Here is a 27,284-nt window from a genome sequence, read left to right on the forward strand (position 1 = left end):
GTACAAGACAAAAAAACGGGTGTAATTCTAACCCCGTGACCTGAACAGCTAGATTAGAAGTTTAAACAATTAAGAGACAGCTTTGAAAATTATTACCAAACACTTCAACAAGCCGTTTCATAATGATTGCATGAAAACGAAAAAGTAGTCATCCCCAGTTTTCACCCATAATTCACAAAAGTAATAAGCGCACGCTCCTTTACCCATCTTAAATAGCAGTTCCTCCCAAATCATACCATCTTACAAATGCGACCAAAATGACATGAAAAAACAAAATAATGCTGCTTAAATGAAGTAAAATAAAAACAAAAAATTCTAGTCTAAAACGCTCAGAAATTTAAACGTCCCTGGACTGCAATGAGCCACCTCGCCTATACAACTGCCAGGGTAGGGGCTCGCTACGGGTGTGGAGCTGATGAGGCCTGCGCAGGGCTCCTTAAACTTACCTGCCGCTCCGGTCGAACTGGTGGCAGGCTGAACAAAGCAGGTGGCAAAGGTCCCGGTAGCAGTTTAATACTGCATGCGCCACCTGCACGCTTTCCTCGCACCGGCCGCTCTGCTCCTCCATGACTGCTGCTCTGTACTCACTAAACGTGCAGGATGAAAAGCGCGGTGCCTGGCTTTCAAAGGCAGGTGGCGGCGGCGCAGAGTCCTACCGGAAGATCAACATAATACTCTTAGGCCCGCCCCTCCTCAGTTAAGCCAATCGGAGCAGCTTGTTTGGGTAGGGCGGACAACATCTTCATCTACAATGAAAAAAGGCCGAAATATTCCAACAATGTCAATGGGCTACTAAATTGCGACGCTACCAGCGCGAGCTACCTACAGGGCATTGGCGAGCTACCGGTAGCTCGCGATCGACCGGTTGGAGACCCCTGTCTTAGAACAACACTTACAGATTGTTGTTTTGCTGTGGAAAGGTTAGGAGCCCCATTGGCTAACAGGGTTACCTGCTGGCATCCCTGCCTGACTAACTCGTGAATGGGATCACCTAACAAACTCAAGTAAGGGATCAAATTAACTGTGACATTAAACCCCACGTTCTGCCCAGATCAGGTTTAAAGTTACTATTGAAGCTAAGCAACTTTTAAAAAGATGCCACTCTGCACTCCAGCTAGTCCAGTGACCTCACAAAGGCACTGACACATAGACTTATTTTTTTGGCCACCTGGAATGAAACCGTGGCCTGGGAACAAAGGCATTTGCCGCAGAGTAAGTTATCACCTTCTCTCCCAGGATGGCCACTCAGAGTGTTAGCTCAAATGGCAAGCTTCAGAGATGAAGCCGCCTTTAAACGGCCGCTGGTGACAACATCCCTGATCAGGATGCCTTTTGTTCCTGGTGACAATTAGGAGACAGAGCTGAAGGAGGGAAACCTGTGTCCAAACCAGTTTCCCCGTGGGTGTGTAGCTCACTGGTAGACACACCTTGAGGGTGCTCCCAATGACTGAAGAGGGGTCGTGCCATCTTGAAGGGAGCAAGAATAGGGCACTCTGGGAAAGTCAGATGCCACACATCACAGGAACTTTGTCACTAGAGAGGAGGGGTACCCAGTAGCCTATTGGCTACAGACTGCGTGGTACCCACAGGGCACTTTCCTGGGATAAGTAAGGCACCCCTGGCACCCGGCTCCTCAGATCACATTGTAGAAGAGAAGAGGACTGCCCAGTTTTTACCTGCATAAAAGAAGATGTACCACCGTGAAGACTGCACCTGTTGCACTTTTGGGCAAGCGAGATTGGGACTGTGCTGCGGCTCCTGCAATTGGGAAAAGTTGATTTCTCACATTTACCAAGCCCAGTGACTCCAAGGATCGGTCTGCTGATCTCTTGGAACCAACTTCAGGACAGCAAGAGCTGAACGAGTCCAAACAGACAAGTTGGTAGCCACCGCAGACGTTTTTCCATTGCCAGTGGCCAGGCTCCACAAAGAGACAATCTGAGATAACCAAAACTTGCACCCAAGTCTGCGGACCCAGGAGTGCTATCAGAGTCTGGATTTGTCGCACCCAAGGGACACCAGCCTCCACCAAAGAGTCTGCATCCAACCACATTGCTCAAGACCAGTAGTGCCGCATTGGTTGCCTCGCTACTGCAACGTAGGGTACTTGGAGGGACCCGATCACCATGGACAAAGTTGCCCCACGATACCCATGGTACAAAGAACTACCATGAAGACACCCCTGTCAACCGCACCACTGGCGGTGACTAAATATTTTTTGAGAGCTATATCTTTCTGATTTGTTTTATAAAATTGTGTTGAGTGCTAACATCGTCTCTTGACATAGATTCAGTTTTGTTCATATCATTTCCTGGAAATGTTTTTGTGGTAATGGTTTGGATTGGAACAGGGTGTAAGTAAATATAGTTAAAACGTTGGTTGGTTGTGTAATTGAATATGTTTTCAGATGCAAACACCCATTTGTGAAATTTACTGTAGCATGAAGGCCATTTAAAGAAAAGTTTTGGAAGTCACTACAATGTCTTTAAAGTATATTTGGTTACCATGTATCAGAGGGTTCCTGGTCCTTTCCGTATTCGGTAAATGATGCTAGTTCAAAGCAGCTCATGACTACTTTTGTTATGAGAGGAGTAGGAATTCACAATTTTGTGAAATTCTTTGGTGATGTCAAATTTAAATGATACGTTATAGGTAGTGAAATATGTGAATATAATACTCAACGTTTTAACACGGTTTCCAGGAGGCAGACAAATAGCAGGTGCCTGAGTTCAGAATGCTATCAAAGTTTCAGAAATGTACAGCTTGCAGATGTGAACATATTAGTTTATTTCTCCTCCCAAATGTAGGATGATCGAATTTCAGGGAGAAACTAAGGGAAACACCGCCTTGATTGGTGACAAGTGTTGTTGGAAAAGCTATGCAAATTGAATTTCCTTGTATGTGATTGGATCAGGGAAATAAAGAGGCATATTGCTTTCATAGATATATACTAATGGATTGTAGTTGTAGTGACATATATTTACTATAAAATTAAATTTAGAGTACGTTTATTGTTTGGGTTGTTTTTGAGAATATGTATTTTTTTTACATTGTTTTTACAGGATGTAGGAGATTGTCCTCTGAAACCTTTGTGAAGTTTTCTTCAGATATTTTTACAAAGGCTGCAGAATTTAAACTGAAAAAATATCATGAGAAGTAGGTTTTGTGTCAAAAGTCTCATCAGAATCTTTTAGTGGAAAATGTCCTCCCAACAATTATTAGAAACTTTTTCCATAAGCAAAGTTGGGAAAACTTTGCAGCTTTAGTTAGGTGCATCCCTACTTTATTGTCTGATTCGTGGAACAGGAATTAATGAGAGAGTGGCCCTGACACTTTTTGTAACATATGCATCTACATTTTGTATCATTCAGAGACGTGAATTTTGCTCAGAGTAAACCTGGCCCTTTGCCCAATCTGCCGCAAACCCACCCCTTCACACGGCCTTTGACTTCGTATGAGAAGTAACATGTTACTTGTTGGAGCCCCCTTTTTCTTGCCCCTGTTTGATGGACCCGCACAAAACTTTCTATAAAGAACACAAAGTGGATAAACTTTTCTGCACCAAAATTATTAGCAAAACAGAAAAAAATATTTTCACAGGAAAGTCTTAATTTAACCACAGAAACACTGGTGCTATCTCCACTAACAACTTTTGTGCTGTTTGATGAATCAGCACAAATGTTTCGGAAACAAGTTCATCCAGGTTTGGGTCCTTCATAGGAAGTTTCATGCAGATCCATTTCAGGGGTGGGGGTAAGAAAATCGTGGTTTCCCGCAAGTGCCATTTCCCATTGTAACTCCCATAGGATTATTTGCTCTTTGATACAGAAGAAATGGCTGAACCTAATTAAACTAAATTTGGAATGAAGGTAGCACTTTACTCACGGATTGTACTTTTGTTGGTTTGGTGTAAAAACCTTTCAGTAGTTTTCTAGAAATTAGTGTTTTAAAAAAGGTGTTCAAGCTGGGCATGAAGTAATTAGGTTTCAGTGATATTTGGTGTGTCAATTTGTGGATATATCATCAGATTCGCAAATCCACAGAGGGTCTGTGACTCCATTAAAAAAAATAACAGACCCCATTGGACTAGAGAACTTTTTGTCTTGTCATGCCTTATGGATTCACAAATCCACGGACGATTCTCAACTTCATTTAAAAAAGAAACGACCGAATTGGACTTCATAGCTTTGTTGCTGAATATGATGTTGTGTGGACTGCCATCAACAGGCCCCCAGCCCACCACCGGATTACAATACCGGCAGTTGGACCCACTACAGTCAGGGGGAAGACTGCCACCTCGGCCAGGATCAGCGATTCTAATGGGGCTGCGGGCAGATTCCTAGTTCTGAATGGCCACAGTGCCGAGGCAGGCGCCACCGTCAGGATTACGATTTCCTATCCTGACACCCTTTTCATGGCGTGAACACCACCATGAAAAGGCTATCAGAAACAGAATTTGGGGGGCCCAAACAGGGCCCTGACTGTCGTGGACCACTATAAAGTGGCCCTAGGGGCACCTGTGGTTCCCCACACAAGACCATGCACCGTGTGCCATGCACCACATGGTGCATGGCTCACTGTTCATGGACGTGCAGGAAGTGCTCCTTTTCACAGCAGCATCTGCTGCAGCCCTGCTCCTGAGCCACAGCACAGGCTGCTGTGAAAAGGAGCACTTTGCGACCCCCAGCACGACGGTTGCATCATAATGCGGCACTCAGACCGCCGTCTGCTTGTGTGGCGGTCTCCTGACCTTTGTGTTCCTTCATGGAGAGTGGATTTGCAAAGCCAGCTCCGGATTGCAACTCTGCTGTACTCTGATTGGCTGGCTGACACCGAAGCGTTTCTGTTGTGGCCTCCATTCCCAACATGGTGCACTGAGCACTGTTTTGGTCCTCCAGGCCCAGGTAGCGGGCCATAAAGAAAAAGAAGATCCCCTTGGAATTGGAGGAGGAGGCTCTGATATGTTGAGGGCGGTTGTTTCATGTCTTGGGTGTGATGCAGGAGAATGAGCAACCTCTAGTTTTGCTTTTGCGGATGCAGGAGTGTCTGCCAGACTGAGGCAGAGCATAGGTGTCCGGTGGGTTGGTGAAAATTTATATGGCTGTTTATGTATTCTGGTTGTGTGTTGTGTAGGGCTTTGTATGTGCATATGAGAAGACTGAATAAGCTGCACTTGTGAATCGGGAGCCAGTGAAGCTTCCTGAGGTGCAGTGTGATGGGGTGTGGCATGGGAGGTCGCGTATGAGTCTTCTGGCAGTGTTCTGGATGTTCTGAAGTCTGTGTACGAGTTGCTTGGAGATTCCAGCGTAGAAAGTGTTATTGTAGTCCAGCTTGCTGGTGATTAGTGCTTGCATGACAGTCCATCTGGTGTTCTGAGGCACTATTTGAAGATCTTTTGCAGCATGCGTAGGATGCAGTTGTGAATCAGGAGCTGCAGTCTGCGTTGGCTTGAGCCATCATGTTGAGCTTGTCATCTAGGATTATCCCTAGATTTATTGTGTGGTCTGGGTTATGGATCTTGGTTCTAGCTCCAACGGCCACCAGGTGGAGTCCAATGGGGAGGCCTTGTTGCCAAAGACCAGTACTTCTGTGTTTTCTGAGTTAAGCTTCTGGCAGTTGGTTTGCATCCAGTCTGCTACCATGGTCGTGCAGTTGGTGAAGTTGGCTCTGGCGGTGGTTGTCTTGCCCGTCAGGGAGAGGATACTTTGTGACATCAGCGTAGGATATGATGGTAACGTCTTGTGATTGGATGATGATGATGATGATGACGAGCAGTGTCATTTATATGTTGAAAAGGGTGGGGCCGAAGGACCATCTATGTGGAACTCCATATATCAGTTTCTTGATCTCTGATGTGAAGGGTGGCAGCCTGGCCCTTAGAGTTCTTCCGGCAAGGAGAGAACAGATTCATTTATGAGCGGATCCATGTATACCTATCTTGTGAGTCTTCTGATGAGGGTATTATGGGAGACTGTGTCAAAGGCCGCAGAGAGGTCAAGCAAGATGAGGGATGCTATTTCTCCTCAGTCCAGAATGATCAAATGTTTGTGGGCCATGAGGAGTGCTGTTTCATTGCTGTGTTCTTTCTGAATCCTGATTGAGAGTTGGTAGAAAGATGGTGAAGTTTGAGGTGGGTTTTGAAATGCTTATTGTTGGTCTTCTGGATTACTTTGGCTGGATAGGGGAGCAGGGAGATGGGTCTGAAGTTGCTCCGTTGATTTTGGTTGGATGGAGGCTTCTTGAGGAGGGCGTTGATTCCTGCAAGTATCCATTCATCCGGGAAAGTGGCAGATGTGATTGAGTTGTTTGTGATGTGGTTCAGGGTGGTGCTGATTGGTGATTTTCCCAGGTTATAGATGTGGTGTGGGTATGGATTCATTGGGGCCCTGAGTGGATGGTCCACATGGACCCATTTGGTCAGGGGACCATCTTGGTTGGTGGTTGTGGGTAGGTTAGCCATAAGTTCTCTGGGTTTGGATTGGTGTGCGAGGTTGCAATGGATGTTTCCCATTTTGCCATAGAAGAAGTTGGATAGGTTGTTGCAGAGTTGTTGGGAGCCAGCAATGTTGTTGTCAGTGGATGAGGGCAAGGTGAAATCCTTGACGATTGAGAAGAACTCATTAAAGCTGTTAGTGCTTCCTTCAATGCAGTCCCAAGTGTTTTTTTCTTGGTGTCTTTTATGTGCTAATAATTGCATCTGAGTGCAGCCTTGTAGGTAGTTCTGTCAGTGGCATCATGGCTGGCTCTCCATTTCCTTTATACCTGTTTACAATGTTGTTTGGTATCACTGAGGTCTTCTGTGTAGCAGTTGGCCTGCTATTTTGATCTATCATGCTTGTTGAGTGTAATGATTTGAGGGAGTCCACCCAGTTCTTTATCCAGTTGTTGAAGTTGTTGATGTCTTTGTCAAGGCAGCCTGTAGGGCTAGGTTGATCGATGCTGAGCACACTGTGCCAGTCTGCTTCTGCTATTTTGGTCAAGCTCAAGCTTTCGAAGAGTGCTGTGGAGCAGGTGTCATTTCGGTTTTATGAATGGAGTGACGTTCTCTGTGGATGTTGTGCATTTGACGGATTCCTTGTAGATGATAGCTAGTCCTCCTCCTAACTTGTGTGGGCGGTTCAGTCGAGTGAAGTTGTAGGCTGCTGGGATTGACATAGCGATGTAAGGAGCTGATGATGGGTTGAGACAGATCTCTGTGATGAAGAGGATGTTGGGTGAATTGCTGCTTAGCAGGTCACATATTTCAGATGTGTGTTTGATGAGTGATCATGCGTTGAAAGGCATGCGTGTGAGTGGTTGTTGCTGTGTGGGTTTGGTGGGGCTATAGACCTTGGTGCTTGTCTAGCTTGTGTATTGGATTGGGGTGCTGAGGGTGTTGTTAGTATTTGCATGTGTGTGGTGGGTGTCTGCTTGAGTACCAGCAGTGGGTGCAGGTGAAAGCTCCAACCGTGGTGTGAGGTGTGGCAGCAGTTGGGGGAATGTCATCTGTGAGAAGTCGGCCTGGTATATGCTTTCCACTATTCTAGTGGGCACCTTGCACCAGTCCAAACGACCCTTATTGATGGTAGGTTTAAGACAACCTTTATAGAAAGCTATCCTAGTGGTAGCTGTGGAGAGCAGCCTTCAGGCTAATTCTTGAAGGAATGTAAAGCAGCTTGTTTTACCAGTCTATAATCTCATGAATGATCAAATGAAAGGAGAACCACAACAGGTATATATATAAAGTATATGTATTTATTCTAAACACACCCCTCTAGTGTCGTTATGAGGCTAGAGGCAAAAGTAAAATACAATTAATTAAATAGCACACAGTAAATTATCAGAGTATAAGTTTTGCCCTAGGGGCCTCACAAACCATATACTAAGAAAGTGATATAAGAACCACGAGAGAGATAGAAGCAAGGCCTAGGGCCTGTAGAACTGCTGGGGTAACCAGGAACCCCCCAAGGTAGGGACGCAGGAGACCCACGGGGGACACGTGCAGTGTCTAAACACAGCTGCGAATCACCATTGACTTCTATGTAGAAAGTCGTGATGAGATGTTTAAAGAATAAGGACACTTAGGAGTGTAGTAGGAACAAACCCCTTCAGTACTGGACACTTCGAGAGTCAAGACCCATGGGAGCACCAAAGTACTCGTATTACCTCACCCAGGGTTGCCAGGTGCATAGGTGTCTTTTCGTGTCGGGTTTCGTCGTCGTTTCCTATGGAGAGCTGCAAAGAAGTGTTGCAGGCCACCAGATGAAGAGTGTCCGGATGGATCCAAGGGTGGATCAGAGATCTGAAGAACCTGAAAGCAGAGGGGACAGAGTTTGGGTCACTAGCCAGCAGCCAGTGACCAGGAAGGCGACAAGAAGATGCCAGCCAATGTCCGGTGATTTCAGGTGATGTAGGGGAAGCTTGACTCTTCAGCCACGAGGTCCAGGAGGTGTCGACGACAACCAGGAGCTGGATTCGAACTGTCCCACGTTGAATGTCGAGTGCTGCTGCATCGGTATCAGGATTGGACCCAACAAGCCTTGGCAACAGCAACCCAACCCAAGCAGAATAGAAAGATTGGCTTTGGGGCAGACCAGCAAGGTCTGAGGGACTCTCCCTTTGGAGGGGAGTAAGGGCACTTCTGTAGCAACCAGGAAAGCCCAAGAAACAAAGGATTTACCTTTGTGGGGACCCACCAGTCAACGGACCATGGATCATGAAGGAGCCTCGAGCAGAAATTCCAAAAGCGGGCCCACAGAACACTCGTGGAGTGTAGTCCCACAATCTTAGATATAAAAGGTGCTCACACTTGGACTTCAAGTAGCCCAATGCACAACTTCGGGAAAGCTCGGGAAGTCGATGCACTAGCAAATGTGCTGGAAGTCCAGGAGTTCCGGTCCCACGTCCCTCGTGATGGCTACATGTCTCAGCTTTGCTGGGGACTCGTGTTGGCCTCGGAGATGTCTGGAAGTCCATGACCTGTGTCGCAGATTCTTCGAGATCCGGCGGAAGCCTCAAAAATGCAGACTGGCAAGATGCTTCTTTGGTGCCTGTTTGAACAGGGGAGTCACTCCTTGACCCCAAGGGAGATTTCGTCTGTCTTCCAGTCGAAATGGAATGTTGAAGGTTCAAGATATATGTTTCAGAGTCTCGTCCAGTGTAATCTAAAGTCCTAGGGACTGGGTTCCTATAATTATACTAAGATTAGGGGATGGACTAACTCTAAGGTCCCACCTATGGGAGCACCTGGGGTGGGGGTTGTTATACCCCTTCCCCTTTGTCCAGTTTCACGCCAGAGCTGGGGCTGAGTGCCCCAGCAACCGGTTTGAACTGGGAAATGCGTGGGGACACCTTGCCCCAATACACTAAAGCCTGTCTGGAGAGGTGGTTACACCTCCCTGGACAGGAAACCTATTGTCCAAGCCTCCCCTGCAAGAATTTCGTCCAGCAGCAGTAGGGCAGACTCGTGTCTGTGGCAGCAGCATCTATTTTGTGATGCTGGTGATAGAGCGCAGGCTCACCTGCTCAACATACTCACCTGGGCCCATATATCTATATATCTATATATACATTAAACAGGTAAACCTACACTCAATCAATTGTGATTTTACCATTCGGGATCTATACCATTTTGTCTTACCAATCCAAGCCACCGTTACCTATGGATCTAAAGGATCAAGGGAGTTAGCAAGAAAATAGGTAGAAAAATAACATTCAGCATTTCATAGAATAGCCACAGACTCGGGAAAAGTTTAAGTTCTTTTATCTATGAAAAACCTTTGGAGAGTTTTGGAAACATTAATTCAATTAATTTCTTATTCTATTTAGAATGATGCAGATTTAAACATGAACATATGCATGAACATATGCAAATAATTTGGAGAGAAAATATCGATAAGCATTTAGACAAAAGGGTAGGTAAGGAAAGGGAAAACAATACAATGACAAACCCACACTTCATAGTTACCTAGAATGGTGTGATGACCAACCCTGGCCACAGACTAAGTCAAGGAATAAGAATCCCAAAGTACAGGTGCCAGCAGGAAAGAACAGGTGCAGATCATTATCAGAACCAGGACAGGTTAAAGGCCAAATTGGATCAGGACAGGACCTTCACAGGCTAAGACCAGCACCACAGCTAAAGTTCAAACGCCAGCGTTGTAAACCCTCTCTGCAGCTAACGGTCGAACCCCGATTGGGTCATCGATCTCCTTCCCAGAACCCCGATTGGGTTATCGAATCTTCTGACCAAGTGCTCCGCCAGCAACTCTGCTCCCGATCACCTATTGAGTGCGTTGGGTCAGTGACAGTTCAACTATTCGGACAAGTCTGACAAACCAACTAGCTAAGTCTACCCTAGTTATACTATTTTTCAGGTCATGTACCACCCCCAAATGTTGCAAATGTCTGAATCCCACAATTTTATTGGACAAAGAACGAGGGGTAGTCATCACACCATATTATGATGAGGTAACTTATCAATCATAAATTCAAAATGTTCCCTCCCATAACTTTATCTTCCAATGTACTTTTATTCCGCCCGGTAGTGAAATGTAACAATAAGATATAAAAAATATTTTATTCAATTCAGCTTCCTCTGGCAGGGTAAGGAGTTCACTCTTCCCATAGTTTTTGCCATCCATGTCTAATTGGCTTGAGTTCAAGGCTACAGCTTCAGTGGCTCAGGACTTTTGTCGCACAGGCACAGTTTCTCCAAAGATGGAGTTCAATAGAGTATTTAGGCCTAAAATTCGTAACATGTAAAAATAGAAAAGAAACAGTTTTAGAGACACAGAATAAATGAATGCACTGTATACCACTTCTTTCTACTCTATTCCCATTATTTTATTTTAAACTATTGCATTAGATATTAAGCAAAAACAAACAGCTTAGCAAAGCAGCGATGCAAGCTTCTTCTTGCACGTTAGGACGTAGAACAGCCATCTTAGTTCTAGTGCGCAGAAGCAAAAGTTTTTACACCAAGCATATCACGTGAGCATGACAGACGCATGCGCAATAGAAAATCCCGCGTAGCTGCAGCCATTTTAATGCGAGCGGATTATAGTTAGTAAAAGCCCATAGACAAGCTTCCCCTAGATGTCTAATATGTTGTGTAATGCAATTATTAATAAGACAAAACATGTTAGTTAGTACATTAATATTATTTCGAGAGGGTTAAGTACAAGCAAGTCACTTTACGTGTGAAACCTTGCTCCATCACTGGGGCTCTGTTTAACTTTTACCGGTTAGACCAGTGTGTACATGTCTTCTCCCTCTAGAAGGGTGGAATGCTACCCCCACCGCCAGAACTGGCAGGGGGGGTAGTATCCCAAAGTGTTTGACACCAAACACATGTTTTGATGCACCCATTCCAAAGTTGGCATTAACCGCGAGGTTATAATGCACTTAAGAGTGTATGGTATGGCTGTATCACAGAACAGCTATAAGGAAGGGATTCCGAAAGCTGCAGAGGGGCTCAGCTCATGCTAGGGCACTCTCTCACACAAAACCAAGCACTCTGCCTTCAGGATTGTCAAGGCCTGCCATAGGAGTGACTTATAGGTTTATTTGTGTCCGTTTTAAAAGGTAGACATAGGTATACTATATCTTAGTAAGGGTGCAAGCACCACCTGAACCCGGCTGCAGTAGCAGGCCTGTGGTGTCATTTTGGAAGGCTTCCCAGGGGTGGCATAATACATGCTTCAGCCCCTGGTAGGCCTCTGGGGTACCTATGCCCTTGGTACCTAAGGTACCATATACTAGGGACTCACAAGGGTAACCCAGTAACCAATTTGGAGTATACATAATGTACATGCAATCAGTTTGGAGAGGAAGCAGCTAGGCTGGGGTCCTGGTTAGCAGGGCCCCAGCCAGACTAAAGTCGATAAATCAGTGAAACACAGCAAAAAGTGGGGGTAACCATAGTAAGCATATCCTACACTCCTACATCATCCAGGTTCTAGTGGCCTAAGGAATACCGCAGAATATCGCTGGTTAGTGATTGGACCAGGGTTCCTGGTGCTGGGTACAGTCCAGTCTTGGACAGGCACAGCAGGAAAACCAGTAATGTCACTTCCTGTTCAGATGGATGATGGGAAATTCAGTGATATAACTTCCTGTACAGGTGAATGATGGGAGATCTAGTTATGGATGGACGACATGTGAAAGTTGGCTGCATGGGGTGACGTGAGAGCAAAGCCCAACCTCCATCAAGACCCTCTGGCAAACCCCCCATTGTGCACAGTCAAAGGCCTTGCATAACTGGGTGTCGACCGCCCACTGAGAGATGGATATATAGGCTAGACATAGACCAGGGCCTACCGCCATTCCCGCAGCACATGGCCAAAGGCAATGCCAATAGAGGTTACCCTTCAGCAGAATTGTTGTAGGACAGGTCCTGCGGCGAACATCGCTGTGCATGGGCCAGTGCAGTGTCTTTTGGGTGTTAGCCGCCTACTGAAAGCTGGGCAATGAGGCTGTCCAAGCTCTAGGGCCAACCCCACTATACATGTCCAAAGGAGTGAAAGTCGGAACCCTGTGGGCAACCTAGCTTCACATGGCCATGCACAGCAGGGTTGGTCACCCACAGAGTTTTGGGCAGAGGTCTTGGACAGAGGTCAGGACACTTCATACAGTCTGAGGCCATGCGCTGGGAGTGTTGGCTACCCATGCAGGGTTGGGTACAGGGGACGGCTAGAGGTTAAAGCAACATTATGGTTTGCATTGTTTATAACACCTCAAAATATGTTAAAAACCTCTGACAACAGTTAAAGTGTATTTATGAATTAGAACGGACGAAACAGTGAAATAAGCAGGGTGTGTTGAGGAGCAGAATCTATATCCACACAAACGTCAGGCAAACCATAACCAGCAAACCAAATGCATTGCTTATGGTGGTGGAGACACCTCGGCCATACATAAATATTAAAGCTGGCGTACCCACCCCAGATACTAGCCATTATGAGCTTCCAGGCCTGGAATTGGCAACAACATGCAGGACCCTAAATTACCTGGTCCAATTCTCCATGTTTTCCTCGATTCTTGGCCCTTTTTGTGTACAGTTTCCTCCAGCATTTCTACACCGATTCATACTTGAAAATGGTAGGCTGGTTTCCCTCTTACCCCTATCTTTCAGGAATACCACTCCACCTGACTCATGATAGGGCTCCCCTTCTCATCTCTAAGTACATCAAAAAGGCGCTCCTCCATAATTCACATGGTCAAGTTCATTCTGAGTATTTGCTACCTTGGTCGGTACTTCTCAATATGTGGAGCATTTCATATGTACCCTGACCAGCAGTGACATTACTGACATTATTTTCAATGTGATTTAATTGGTATTCCCCCGACAATGTTTTCAAGAAAGAATGGTACCACCCGAATTTTATTTTTGATGTAAATATTTTTGTCAATTTTTTATTGTATTTAATTTAAGCATACCATCTGCAAATTGTATAAAGCACTTACCCTTAAATAATATTGTGGTATTTTTTCAATGAGAATTAAATGTCCAGTCTTAGTGTTTCTATCCCATGTCTTCAATGGTTGATTGCATCAATCCCTTTTATCCCGTGATACTTTCTCACGGCGCATTAATTGAATACACTGCCCGCAAAGTTCAGTAACCTGTTATAAAGCTAACTGAAAACGTACTCAAAAGTATTGATTTTGTCGTTTCATTTGCTATTAAAGCTGTCTCAGATCTCGTAGTTAGCTGGGGCCCCGACACGTTACACGTGTATTAAACTGTAATTTCTCAGAATGTAGTTGTCACAGAGATCAATGTTGCATACTTCAGTTAATTATCTAGGTCACACGTGTATACTTTATTGGCAGTGATTTAAAAAGTCCAGGATCCAGACACATCACGTGATCACACCATAATCGAACAGATGGCAGCTGAGTCGGGGAAAGTCAAATCAAGCACAGAGCAAGCGAAGAAAAAAAAACGAATGCCTGCCTTCAGACTCGTTACGTGTGCCTGCAGATGTTTTTACCCATGATAGCCGCACTCATTTACAGGGAATGGGGGCTATTGGCTGTTACCATGGTAGCGCATTTGTGGGGACAATGCACCTGAGAATGAAAAGCATTACCTTGAAGGTAGATGATAACCACTAGGTCAACCTAAGCCACCTCTGGCTGATCATCATGTTATGTCCCGTTCTCGTGTTGTTTGGCCACCTTCTCGTGTAGTTTGGCCACGCTGTCTGTTCTGTTTTTGACATGCCTGTATCTAAAACCTACCAGTTCTCACAAAATACTCCCACAAGGTTTTGTTACAGCCTCCGTTCTGGAAAAGGACTTTACACTCCACACCACTTTGGGAACAGTGTGGAATTTCCAGTTTGACTGTCAAGTCAAGAGCTACACTTGAATACATAAAAAATATTGTAAGATTATTCCCAATCAAGAAACCCATATTCAAGCACAGTACATATAGTCTTTCTACGATGATCCTCATTCACAAAAATCTGCTACTGATCATTAATTTGGAAATGGAAAGCTCACGGGGATGAAACGTTACTATATTGCCATGTCTGGTGAACAGTAGCCAACTACGCCTATTTGCCCTTGCTCTTTTTACTCTCCAAACTATAGCATATTTACATTTCCACTCATACCCTGATCGATTTATGTGGGTCTACTGTATCCTCCTATTGTTCTGTGTTCTGGCTGTCTAAATAGCATTATGTACTACAGCTTTGTTCTAAATGCTACTTGCGGTTGCACTAAATAAATACAAGGCCTTGTAAATGAGGCCCTGGGTTTGGCTAGCTACTTATTCCATAGTAAATTGTATGACTCTCTGGTTGGATTTGTTATTGACTTCAGCCTTACATCAGTAAGGTGCCCCTGTAATGGCACATGGAGTTCCAGAGGAGGAGTATGACAAAGAAGCCTCCTTAGAGAGTTCACTAACCCTAGTCAATGTGCAGTCGAAAACATAGTTAAACTTTGTGTACTTCCTTGTTAACATACATAAAAGTTACCAGGAGTTACAACCATGAGCCCTGCAGTGCCAGGTCCTTTTTGCCACTATGTGACCCGCTGATACATTTGCCATCCGGGTACTTAACAGAGGTCACCATGAAAACAAGCATAAGTCCACCCTGCATTCCTACTGGATGATGGTGATTCCTCATAGCACAGTAGGGTAAAAATGTGGTTTATTAACTCTAGCGATAAACTAATCACATTGATAAAGCTAAACATAAGTTAAATAAATATATAAACCAATACAGAATTGACAAGTAAGGAGTGGGTGCTAATATTCTTAGCAGCAACTTACCAGTGAGGACTAAGGAACAGTTGCATCCATATGGAGAGGCACATCAGCAAGCAGGGACAGCAAGCGTCGAGCTACTGAATTCAGAACCTTAGGGAAAAATGACCTAAGGAAAAGCTCAACGTATGCATAATGATTCCAGAACGGTGTGTACCCAACTCTTGCACAGGGCTGTTAGCCGCCTTCCAATTGGTTGGTAACACTGTGTATGAAAAATGGTTGGAGGCTGGCTCAGAACATGGCCATATGGAGAAGGCTTCATCTCCCTGGTCTGCTGCCAGAGCTCCTGCGAGGAAGGGTCGATATTCCTCACAGGTACAACCTACACAAACTCTTCGAGATGTCCGAGTCTTTGAGATGTCCTGCGAACTGGTTAAGCACCAAAAACATCGCCCCACAAGGGTTCAAAGCCTCAAACCGAAAGCCCCAGTGTATCTCTGGTTTGTGGCCTTGATGATGTCAACATAGATTTTTATCTTCAGCTTTCACAGATGTGACCTGAAACTTTAAACACCTACTAGACACTCACACTGGTAGAGAGATGTCAATGGGCACTCAAAGACACCATTCGAGTAGAGGTCGAAGCCGGTGAGCTCTCTTCCCAAGCTTTTTTACATTTTACAACGGCCCCCACACTTTTTGTTTAAAAAACTTCTATTCCCGAATGGTTGATGCCGACCTAGAGATGTCTCAGCCTGGATGGGAAGGAGAGGGTCTCCTGTAGTGTAAAGGGAAAGAAGGGACAGACCACTCAAGAAGAAACACTCCTTCGCTCCAGGCTGCCTGGCGACTTCCTGGAATAAATATGTGCGCAACTGGCTGTTCAGCAAACCTAAAGGCTGTGTGGGAGCCAGTGTAGGATTTAATTGATGGAATCATTTGAACCTGCAGGCTGACGAAGTTGTACCTTTTTTGAGAGCTACTATAAGGGTGTTACCAGTTCTGGAGTGCATCCTTTTAATAGTAATCCATCAAAAAAAGTTTGCACTCGTACAGTCTGATGGCTGTTACTAAAATTATAATTTCTGAAAGCACGTGTCTTTTTGCACATTTGGCGGCAGCCTGTCTTATACTGTTTGTAGCCCATACAGTTTGTAAGATGCACTAGCCTATCTAATAAAGTGTGGAATTATTTTTTAAACTGCTGACTTGCATTTTCACAGTGCTTTCTGTTGCATGCTGGGACAGTAAGTGAATATACTTGTACATGTCACTGTTCCCCATGCACCAACTAAGATTCAGATCAGTGACCCCTAGGTTAGACACACAGGCATCTGAAATGCAGGGGCGTGGCTTCATGGGGGGGGGGGTATGTGGGGTGGAACACCCACCCCAATATTTACTGTCAGTCGGGTAACATGCCCCAGATGGCTGACTGGCAGGGAGAATAGGGCAAAGGGCTCAGGGCAGGGCACTGTCAGTGCATGGGCAGGCAGGCAGGCACTTGTCACATTTACCCCATGTAATTCACCTCAAAATGTAGGATTCACAGACAAAACATATGTGCTTGATAGGATGCCCTCTCTCACGAAAGTAGCTTTACTCGGGCAGATAGAATAAAACAGGCAGACTTGTCTGAGTCCGACCTAAGGAGTCATTCATCCTGCTCTGTTCTTCCTGTATTCAGTCTGATCGTCAGCATCCTCTACTGCCCTGCTGCTTTCAAGCAGTGGGGTGCATGGCTTTTCTGTTGGTGCCTGGGGATGTTGGTGGGGCTGCTGCTCTCTTCCCACAGAAAAGGCATATCTGCTACAATAAGTAAAAAAAATGTTATGTATGTGAATGTGAGTTAGTGTAAGTGTGCATGCATGTTTGTGTTTGCACGAGTGTGGGCATCTGCCTATGTGAACATTTGGACGCATGATATGTGTGTGTATGATTGTGCATTTGTGCTTGTGACTTGCTTGTGGGTGTATATGCGAGTATGCACACATGAATTTGTGTGTGTGTGCAGATGAGTGTGCAGGTCGGACTGGCTTATAGGACAACCAAGCAGTGCCCGATGGGCTGGTCTGACAGTTCGTTATGTGTCCAGGTTTTCGACTGTTTGTAGGCCGGTTTAATGATCTGTTGGAGTGGTTGTTACTGTTGTTTTCCCTGATATTAAAGCCAACATTGCCTGCAGCAAGCTCAAAGTCACACAGTCTTCTATACCATGCAGAACACAAACAATGTGTTTTTAATAGTTCAAAATTTCCCCAATTTGCGAAACATTGCCCCCTTTTGAGCTGTCTAATTCAATAATGGAGGGCCTCTTTTATTTTGGAGCCCGGGCTATCTTTTATCCCACTTTTACACTGTGAATGTGCACCTGAGTTTGTGATCATTACAATGTGATCATGAGTGTGTGTGCACAAGTGTATATGGACATATTGTGTATGTGTGTACATGGGTGTGTATGTACGAGTGAGTCCTTGTGTGCGTGGACATGACTATGTGTGTGTAGAAATCTGTGTTTGAATCTGAGAAGCTTCATTCAGCCTTTTAAGCTTCTGAGGTCGATAAAATGAGAACAAGTGAGTTGGGGTAAATGTGTGCTTTTGCAGATACATGTTATATGTGTGCAATCGAGTGTCGGTGAACATGAGTATCTGTACGTGTGAACAGGAATGTGTCTGTACAAGCACACCTTTGTGTGAGCAGAAATCTGTGTACGAATCTCAGCAGCTTCAGTCAGCCTCTCAACCTTCTGAGTTCAATAACATGAGTTCTGTTAAGTTAGTTAACCATAAACATCTTTTATTCAGTGTCAAGATACCAGTGGCCAAGGTGTGCTTTTACAAATACATATTATGTGTGTTTGCACAGAGCGGCTGCATGCGAGTGTCGGTGCACATGCAGGAACATAGGAATATGAGCAGCAGTATCACTAGCACAGCTGATGTGAATAGCGAAATGTGGGCTTCTGACATGGTGGGACCTTCTAGGCACCCCATTTATGCTGTAGATCCACTATACTCGTATACATTGGTTTTTAGGCATCACCATTTACCTAACATCTTTCCACCACAATAGCCGTAACTGTTCCCAAAGAATAACTTCTTATTTGCACCCGAATTAGTCGAGCATCCGTGAACCACCTCCTCAGTCACAACCACAAAGAGGATCTTGAAGATGAATCAATAGCAAACAAATATAAAGTACACTGAGACAGGCACTCATGAGTCCTTCCCCCACTCACTTCACAAAAAGCTGCTCTGTACTTTGAAGGGCTCTCCAGGCCTTCTTAACTCATTCCAGAAGTAGGCGATGAAGGCATGTTGCCTGAAAGTGAAACACAACAAAGATGATACTTTCAGAGAAGATACGTGTAGCTAATTTAAAGCCCAGTATTGATTTTACACCACAGCTAGAGGCTAGTGTGAATATTAGACGCATTGGTCACATGTACTCTTTCTAATGAGAAGATGGAACTAGGCAACAATTCTCCACACTACAGTAGTGCTTTCCTATGGCTCCACCTCTGGAGGCAAATCTTATATTTATTAGACCAAAAACACACATCCTCGTGTATTGTACACAGGCCCAGGCGGTGGCTGTTTGATTCCCATGTTCAGTAAGCAGAGACTTGATTGAAAAGCTAATGCGAACATTTTTTGTGGCATCATGCATCCTGAAAACATACAGATTTCTTGAAGCAAGAGGCACGAGGTGCAAAGCCTTTTTGTGTTTGCAAAGCCTACAATTTGCAAAACTGCTGGCTTTGCGACTCCATACGGGTAAGTCGCTCTGTAATAATGATACTTTGTGAGTAGGAAATATTTTTCTGACTTGCCAAGGACACTTCGCGCTCGGGAGGTGGGGGTAGAGTTAAGGGGCAATTTGCAGTGCCATGTGTCAATGGTTTGCATCCTCATTTGTGGTAGTCAACCAATGGTTGAACACTGACTCCCAGTAGCAGTGTAGGGTATCTATTTACAAAGGGGACGCTATCCTCAAGGGACGTCTTCCACCATCTTTATGTGGACTGTTATCATTATGGTGAGCATTCTCTCCCCAGTGCCATTTACAGAATGTCAGCTTTTATTTTTTAATTACATCTCCCTTTAAGCAACAAGGACGGCATCTGAAGGCATTGTTGATCAGGCGTTGAAAATAGTTTAACCTCTAGGGACAGTGTGGTGTTGTGGCACGTGAGGTTCAAAGATAGTCTTCAAACATGGCGCAACAAATATTGCTGTGCCTAAGCATACAGCACTGCAGAGAGTGTGAGAGTAGAGGCAAATTTGCATGCCTTCTATCCTTATTTTTTATTTTTTGGGCATCTATATCATCGAATTATGTGAATGGAAAAAACAAGTTTAATTAGGGGAACTTTAGAACTGTTGTTATCATGCTGATAAGTGATGGAGCAGATAGTTGAAGGAAGGTCTGATACTCAGGGGCGAATCACAAGTTGCACAGTACATGGGAGCTGGAATTAACCTGCCTGGAATTACTAGATCTCACTGGTAATTTGTCTTCTGAAACTTGTTCCTCCTAGATTTACATGGCTCATGCCCACGTTTTACCTGCTTCCAGACCTGTTTCTGTGGATATATTCCTCCTGTTCTACACTCGGGATGTGACTAGAAAAAGCGTAAACAATTGAATGAGAAATTAATGATCTACATTCTGAGTTATTTTAAACTACTTCGTGTACAAATTACACAAATGCAATTTGATTTTTTGGACAGGGTGAATTGCTTCTACACCAAAATATTGAAACCATGTGGGAGTCCCAGAACAGAAAAGGGACACAATTTTAGAATAATTGAGTGAATATTGAATAAACAGTGTATATTGCAACACTGCAAGGTACAAGTTAGCTGAGAATTAGCTGAAGAGTTACGGGTAAATGAAGCCGCACGGTACACCAAACTCGTGAATGTAACTGACTTACTTATAAACGGGTGCAAAGGACATCGCGTTTTCTCTTTGTGATCATTCAATTTCCACTTAACCTTCAGCTTATTCTCAGCTAACTTCTCCCTCACTTTAGCAAAACCGACCTATGTTAACCACACAGCGGTTGATCACCATTTTATAATTCGAGCACACTTGCACAATTTATCACATGAACTTTCATTCCGTTGAACTCTTTGTTGATAAGAGCACGCTCCTCGTTTGAATTTTCTTTGTCATCCTATTCGTTAACGGGAGCATGATTCTCGTTGTGGCTTTCCTTGTTATTCTCTTGATATCGGCATGGTTTTCATTCACTTCGCATTACAACTCTTTCGAGGATGCACACTCTGGTGATTATTTGTTTTATTCACAAGTGGTTTTCCTCACGTCATCCTCGCCTCATTTATTTATTTTGTAGATGTTTTCCCTGACGAAGGGCACAACGATGTCCGAAATGCATCAGGAGATTTGTTAAGAAGGATTTATCTTTATGGACATGCTTTGAGACACTGAATCGATATGAAATGTACAATATCGACAAGTAAATAAACAGATACCTGGATATACCAGCATCCTGTAAGATTTTTTTGTTGTTGTTATAAATGGACAAGAAGCATTCAGACTCCACACCAGTGTCACTGGTGGGTCACTGCGGTGCTCACAAGGACATTCCCCAGTTAGGTGACGCTTCCAATTTCCATCGTTCTCACACTCCTTGATCAGTGAGAGTTACTTCTGAAGCACGCTACAGATTTTTTCATTGTTTCACTCGGATCTGCTGTGCATGTTCGACTTAAAAACGTTTTTCATGAACTATTGTAGTATAATCACAAACATCGAAGTAGACAAAATATGTCTTTAATATTGTGTTCTGGGGCAGTCCTAATCTATCAGACACTTGCATAATAATATTTGAAAGTTCTTTCAAGTGTTTTGGAAAAAAATACTTTTGTTTTATATGAAAAGTTATTTATAGTTGTGGAGATGAAATCACCATTATAACTTTCTCTGCATTTCGATTCTTTTCATCAACTGTCCAGGCGCTTAATTGATACGAGAGAGGAAAAAAAACACCACATTAGTGCAAAATCTAAATCAGATGATAAAATTTAGCAGGCAGCCAGCACACATTTTTGTTGTAGATTTTGTGCACCCGATATGAACGCTGATGTATAAAGACCTCCCGAGCCCTTTTCACTTTAAAGAGTTAGGACATTTTAGAGTTTGCCTGAAAACTCGTTTCTCCATTGTTCTGTATTGCCTATAAGCAAATTGCAAAATTAAACATCAAAATATCACAAAATCTTTGACTTCTGTCCAAAGAGTAGGCAACCCACATGTACACTTGCCTAAAACATTGGTAATACTTATGGCCATTGAGTTTGGAATGTATTTTACATGCTCTTCAGATATTAATGGAAGTGGTTACTATTTTGATTTAATTTCCAAATAAATATTAGTGATTACAGAGTATCATGACTACTCTTGTCAGCTAATAATATATCTCAAGGATTATGACAACACTCATGTTTATCAGGTGTTGATCATCTGTCTGACCACATTGCCTTCTGGTTAATGAAGTCCATCTTTCATACAGATTGAGCCAAAATGACAATAATAATCGTACATTGACATCCGGACATGTGCTCCTACATAGTGTCAATGTAGACTTTTGGCATATCACAAACACTCCCAGTAGTAGGCCTGTAAAGCTGCACCTTTTGCAGCCTCCGTGGCATATGCCAGGGAAATGTCTTGTGACGCACAGTACAAATCCATATTGGAGAAAGGCCACCAGTCAGTTGTGCAAATGTATATTTTTCTCTCCCCTTATTAATTGTAAGACATTAATCAGTTACATCCAAGAGGGTTAAAGCATCAATACTGAAAAGCATACACTACATGCCCCGTACAAATGTTTTGTAGTAATGGCAATACACAATTCAGCTTTAAAGTTGATTGATTGCCAAAGAAAACCCCTGGCACAACTGGAACAGGAGCAGCTGTTACACAAGCCCATTTCTCCAGGTCTGCCCTGGTTACATTCCATTTTACAAAACAACTTCCTAATGGTTAGTTGCTAGCCGGATCTCAATGAGGCCAAAATTATAACAACTACAACGCATATGTTTCAGCAGATATGAATAAAAAAAAGCGTAACAACCGGTTTCACTTTCGATGTGTTCGTACAATGGATCCGTAAAGCATAATGTACAATGTTTAAAACGTAGACAGCGTAGAACTGAATATGCATTAACGATCTCTCTGGTCCCCTTGCCTAGGCTGTTACAAAATTGAATGAAGTAGGGCCTGGGAATGAGTTAGAGAGACAGTAGAACTCTGACGGGGAGAAGGGATAACAGAGGGCATGGGCAAGGCATTCCAGAATGTATTTGCTTTAAAGTAAAATACATGAAAAAGTTATTGGACAATCAATTATATTTGAGAAGCCAAACCTAACAGCCAAAATGGAATGTACATGGTAATAGGCAGGGTTAGAAATTGAGGGGTAAGAGCAACCGAGAAGCCAGAAAATTAAAATACCCCCCAATTTGAACCGAAGCTCTGATGGCACCAGGCGAGCAAAGCAAATGAGCCCAACCTCCATAGAAGAGCTCCTTGTCTCTTCCATCCAAAAATCTATCCGTTCATCATTTCACCCACCCTCTGATATTCATTATTTCACCTTATTTTTCTGTCAGCTATTCATTCTTTCCTCCATCATTCATTCTTTCAATCCCAATGCCATCAGTTGCCTATTTCGTCCATCCATTTACACATCCATCATCTGTGCATGCATCCAGCCATGCACCCATATAGCCATCCTTTGACTTACCCATCCATCAATAACGCCATCAATCCACCATACGCTCAGATTTCTCTTCACTCTACCATCCCTTTACCTGTCCATCCCTTTTCTATCTACACATCTTTTGTTCTTCCTTGCTCCAGCTTGTTCTTCTATTGATGCTGTATTTCTTTATAGGTTAATTGTGATCTTTTGTCTGCCGATTTGCAGATATAAGAGACACATAACGACACCACCCCCTCTGTAACTGGTAAGGCCATAGATACGTTTAAACAATATTGTGTGAAAACAAATGTAAGGTGGTACAACCCAGGAAAACCAGCTCATAGAGATAACAAGTTAAGGTAATATGAGAAGAGGAGCTTAAAAACAACTTTAAGTATAAACTATAAGAGTGAGGGTGGATACTCTGAAAGTCCCTGAATTAGTCTATGTCATGAAAAAAACATGGAGAAAACAAAAGTAGAATATGTTTCCAAACATATGTTTATGAGTGTAAGTTTTACTAGGTGTGATGACACATTACAATTGTAAACATGTAAAAACAGCGTGCCGTTTTATGTGGTGTTTGAAAAGTAGTTCCACCTGTAGAGCTTACATTTATCATTTAACGCTATAATATAATCTCTTGACATTGTTTCATCTCTAGGTGACAAGGCAAGAGAAAAGCCTTATGAAGCCTCTTTATGACAGATACAGAATAATCAAACAACTGTTGTCTACCGCAACCTCGATTCCAACAATTGTAAGTGAAAGAAAAAGCAGGAGCATCAACAAACCTTTCCCCAATCATGTCACCTTTTTTTGTTTTATATACTTGTGTTTGAATGAATTAATATTGTCTCTGGATTTTCATTGGCTCTGTCTTTGCCAAAGTCCAATCCAAATACAAAAAATACTATTATTTGTGTGCAGATATTTTGTTACATTGTATTCACGCAGTAACATAAGGCATTAAAACAATTTTTCAAAAATATTGAAACAAAATTAATAAGGCATAAAGTACACATTTTTTATTACTGAACTGCAGTACATGCTGTTACAGGTTAATCTCTGTTTTCAACAGGAATGATAACACAAAAGCGGGAATACTTTCTAGTCAGAGTTCAATTTAAGAAAAGTAGACCAAACACCCATAGATTACAAGTGACTGCTGTTATTTAACACCTTGGCTGCTAGCAGTTTTCCCGTCCTGTGCTGGAAATTCATATTTTACATTATTCATGACGAGCTCAGCTCGTCATCAGCACAGCTCAACCGTGCATCATGACGAGCTGAGCTCGTCATCAGCATCGAAAGGGTTAATACATGCTGTTCTCCGAGGCTAATTATGATCCAAAGATGGCCATCTTGTATTCATCCATACTTTTTAGATTAGTTTCTTTGGTATTACAATGTTTCGAAATCAGTGTTTATCATCCTCAAACACAATTAATTTCTGCAACCTTTGACCTCTCCTCTAGTAACAATATTGATTTAACTCATACAAACAACTATTTGTAATCATGTAATAGTTGTAGTTAAATACCTTCTAGAAAGTCAACACGAATTGCCAACTTTAATATCCAACTTGCATTACAAGTCCTGCATTAAAACACCTTTTGAACCACATTTTGAAAAAGGCCTATTTGTAACATGGCTGACCAAAGGTCATCCAAAAGTGTCTCTCCCATTTCTGCAGACTATTTCCTTAATGCAAGAAAGGATCTAGTCATCATGTTAAAAACAAAACAAAGATCAACTAGAGCGCTACCTGGTCCCATTCTAGGAGATGGGGTTTAGGATATTTTGAGACTCAGATGAAGAATCGGCCCTAGGATATCTGAGCTCACTCTAAAACAAATCATATCTTTGCTTTATGTTTGTACTTAAATTTCAAAAAGTAAAAAATCTAACATTGAATCCATCTTCCAGACTTGTTTCAGTAAAAGGATACCTGCTTTGATCTACGATGGAATCTAGAAATGTTTTTTTTTCTGACATTGATTAACAGAATTAAACAAAACTCTTTTGTCTTGTGCACTCTCCAGCATGTCATAACTCTAGAAAATTACCATCTTTTATATGGTGTACCCCACAGGTGTGTTCCCGATTTGTTTTTGCTGACTGTATAGCTCTGTGCAATTTTTCTTTGCAAACTAGTAGTAACGTGTCTGTGCTTCCCCTTCAAACATTCTTGAATTAGCATAACTCTAATTGGCATCATTTAACTTAACTATAAGTCCTTAGTATATGGTGCAAGGTGTACCCAGGGCCTGTAACTTAATTGCCACTGGTGCCAGTACAGTACAGTAGCAGTGCAAACATGGCTTCAGGCCTACCATTGTAGCCTGACTGGAACAGTTTAGAAACAGTTTTTATTTCACTGATAGAGGGAAAATTTGGGCAGTGCACAGGAATGTAATTTACTTTAAAGAGGAGTCCACCTTCCCAGGTAAATGTCAGATGGCAGTTGGACAAACCACTTTCCTTGTTCCACAAGTTAGGTTGGCATCAATCCCATATTTTAGATAACGTAAAGTAGACAGTTACATTAATGGATAGCTTTGGGCAACATATTTATTTTTGTAAAAGAAGGATACATCCTAGCTGACCATTTCTGACTGGGCTGTCCTGGTCTTTGCTGGTGGCCTATGGAGGGAGTCCTGATCCCAACTGCAGTTCCTTAGGTCCTGGAACCCTGGGGTTTGTCTGGATGGACTTCTCCTAACACCCTTAAAAAGTCGGCTCTTAGAAAACATTTGGCTCCAAAGACCTCCCAAGGGTTGAGACAAACCTGTCAAGCCAGTAAGACCAAGGTGCCTTGCCGCTGGCTGAAGTTTCAGATTCCCACTGCTATGAGCTTTTTTTGCGATTGAAAATCCTCTGCAATGAGATCTCACAGAGGGTGTTTGGCCTTGTGGAGCCCTCTTTGGCTACAGCCTGCAAACTGGCCGTGCTGTAGGAATCAGCGCTCATAAAAAGTGCGAATGAAGAAACTTGCCCTGGCAAATGCACCAAAAGTATTGCCTGGCAAAGGACCCTCTCTGGAAACAGAATTCAAATTTTCTTGCGCTCGGGGGTTCCTGGCAAAAATCAACAGCTTCATCAGGAATTCATTTTACAGCTGTTAGAACTTGTGCAGCCCTACTGGGCTATCACCTGCTGCCTTGCTCTGCTGAAGTATTTGGATTTACATTTTTAAGACTAAGCTCCAAGGTAAATCCTCCGAATGGGTCTAATCTGGTATCTGATCCACACTTCATTGTGGCCGGCCTCAAATTGCACCTAGGTCCCAGTCGACCACAACTAGTTGACTTCAGTTTGTCGTAAACACGTTTTGCTTCTATTTTTATTCAATATTTAAAACATTAATATCTCAGGTTCCCTCACTAGATTTTTGTTGTTTTGATGTCTTTCAATTTATTAAAAATACTCTATTTTGGTAATTCAGGATGGGATTTTTATTGTATTGTGTTCTGAATTATTTGCTGTTTTGGTACAGTATAAACATTTTACACATTGCCTCTAAGTTAAGCCTGCCTGCTCTGTGCCTTAGCTCCAAGGGTTAATCGTTGGTTAATATAGTGAAGTTCATTATTGAAAAAATATTAAAAAGTTGAAGTAAGTCGAATTTAATACCGATTCATTAGCACGTCTTGTCCTTTTCTCCTAAGAACCACTGCTGTAATATAACTTTTCTTACACAGAATGAAATCTGGAAACCAAAGTTCCACCATTTAAAATCAATCTTCAATAACCTTTATCAAAACCCTGCTTTCTTTTTAGGCCTCAAACCAATTCCCAAACACCTTGCTAATTGAGATATGATATTTTAGATAGTACGTGAAGTAGATAGTTAAGTAAATAAAAAGCTTTGGGCAACATATTTATTTATATAACAGAAGGCCAGATTATGATCATACCATCTTTCACGATATTTTTTACATGAAGACTGGAGTATTTAAAATTAGCTATTACAAATATCACAACTTTATAGACTTTGGCAAGATACATATCCCCAAATATGTAATCGCCTTCACAGACCAGGTAATAACCCAGTCCCAGAACATTTTAGTTACAGCAAGTTCTGGAAAAAGTAAAATTGTTGTTCTTGGAGATGATCAGTTTGTAGGCAGACATCATACTATATCTATCAATTGCATGGTTTGGGGCAAAGAGTTTTGTGATTTAGAAAGTAATAATAAAATATCAGAAGTGGTCAACAGATTAGAAAGGGCTCTCTCTACTTTCACACCCTCTGAGCATGTTGCATTCCTTGCATGAAATAACAAAGGTTCAGGATCTAGGTGAAACAGAAAAGTGGAATGGACACATCCT

General features: G+C 42.9%; 1 protein-coding gene across 2 annotated transcripts in view; it reads left to right on the forward strand.

Moving 5' to 3' along the window:
• Positions 1-27,284, forward strand: part of FAM13C (family with sequence similarity 13 member C) — an 866,698-nt gene that overhangs the window by 716,894 nt on the left and 122,520 nt on the right. For both annotated transcript variants that reach the window (XM_086922448.1, XM_086922449.1), the window contains exon 11: positions 23,614-23,709. In XM_086922448.1, coding sequence (XP_086778574.1) covers positions 23,614-23,709 — 96 coding nt within the window. The remainder of the gene's footprint in view (positions 1-23,613; positions 23,710-27,284) is intronic.

The sequence above is a fragment of the Lissotriton vulgaris genome, chromosome 5, assembly GCF_964263255.1.
Source record: "Lissotriton vulgaris chromosome 5, aLisVul1.2, whole genome shotgun sequence".
NCBI lineage: Eukaryota > Metazoa > Chordata > Amphibia > Caudata > Salamandridae > Lissotriton > Lissotriton vulgaris.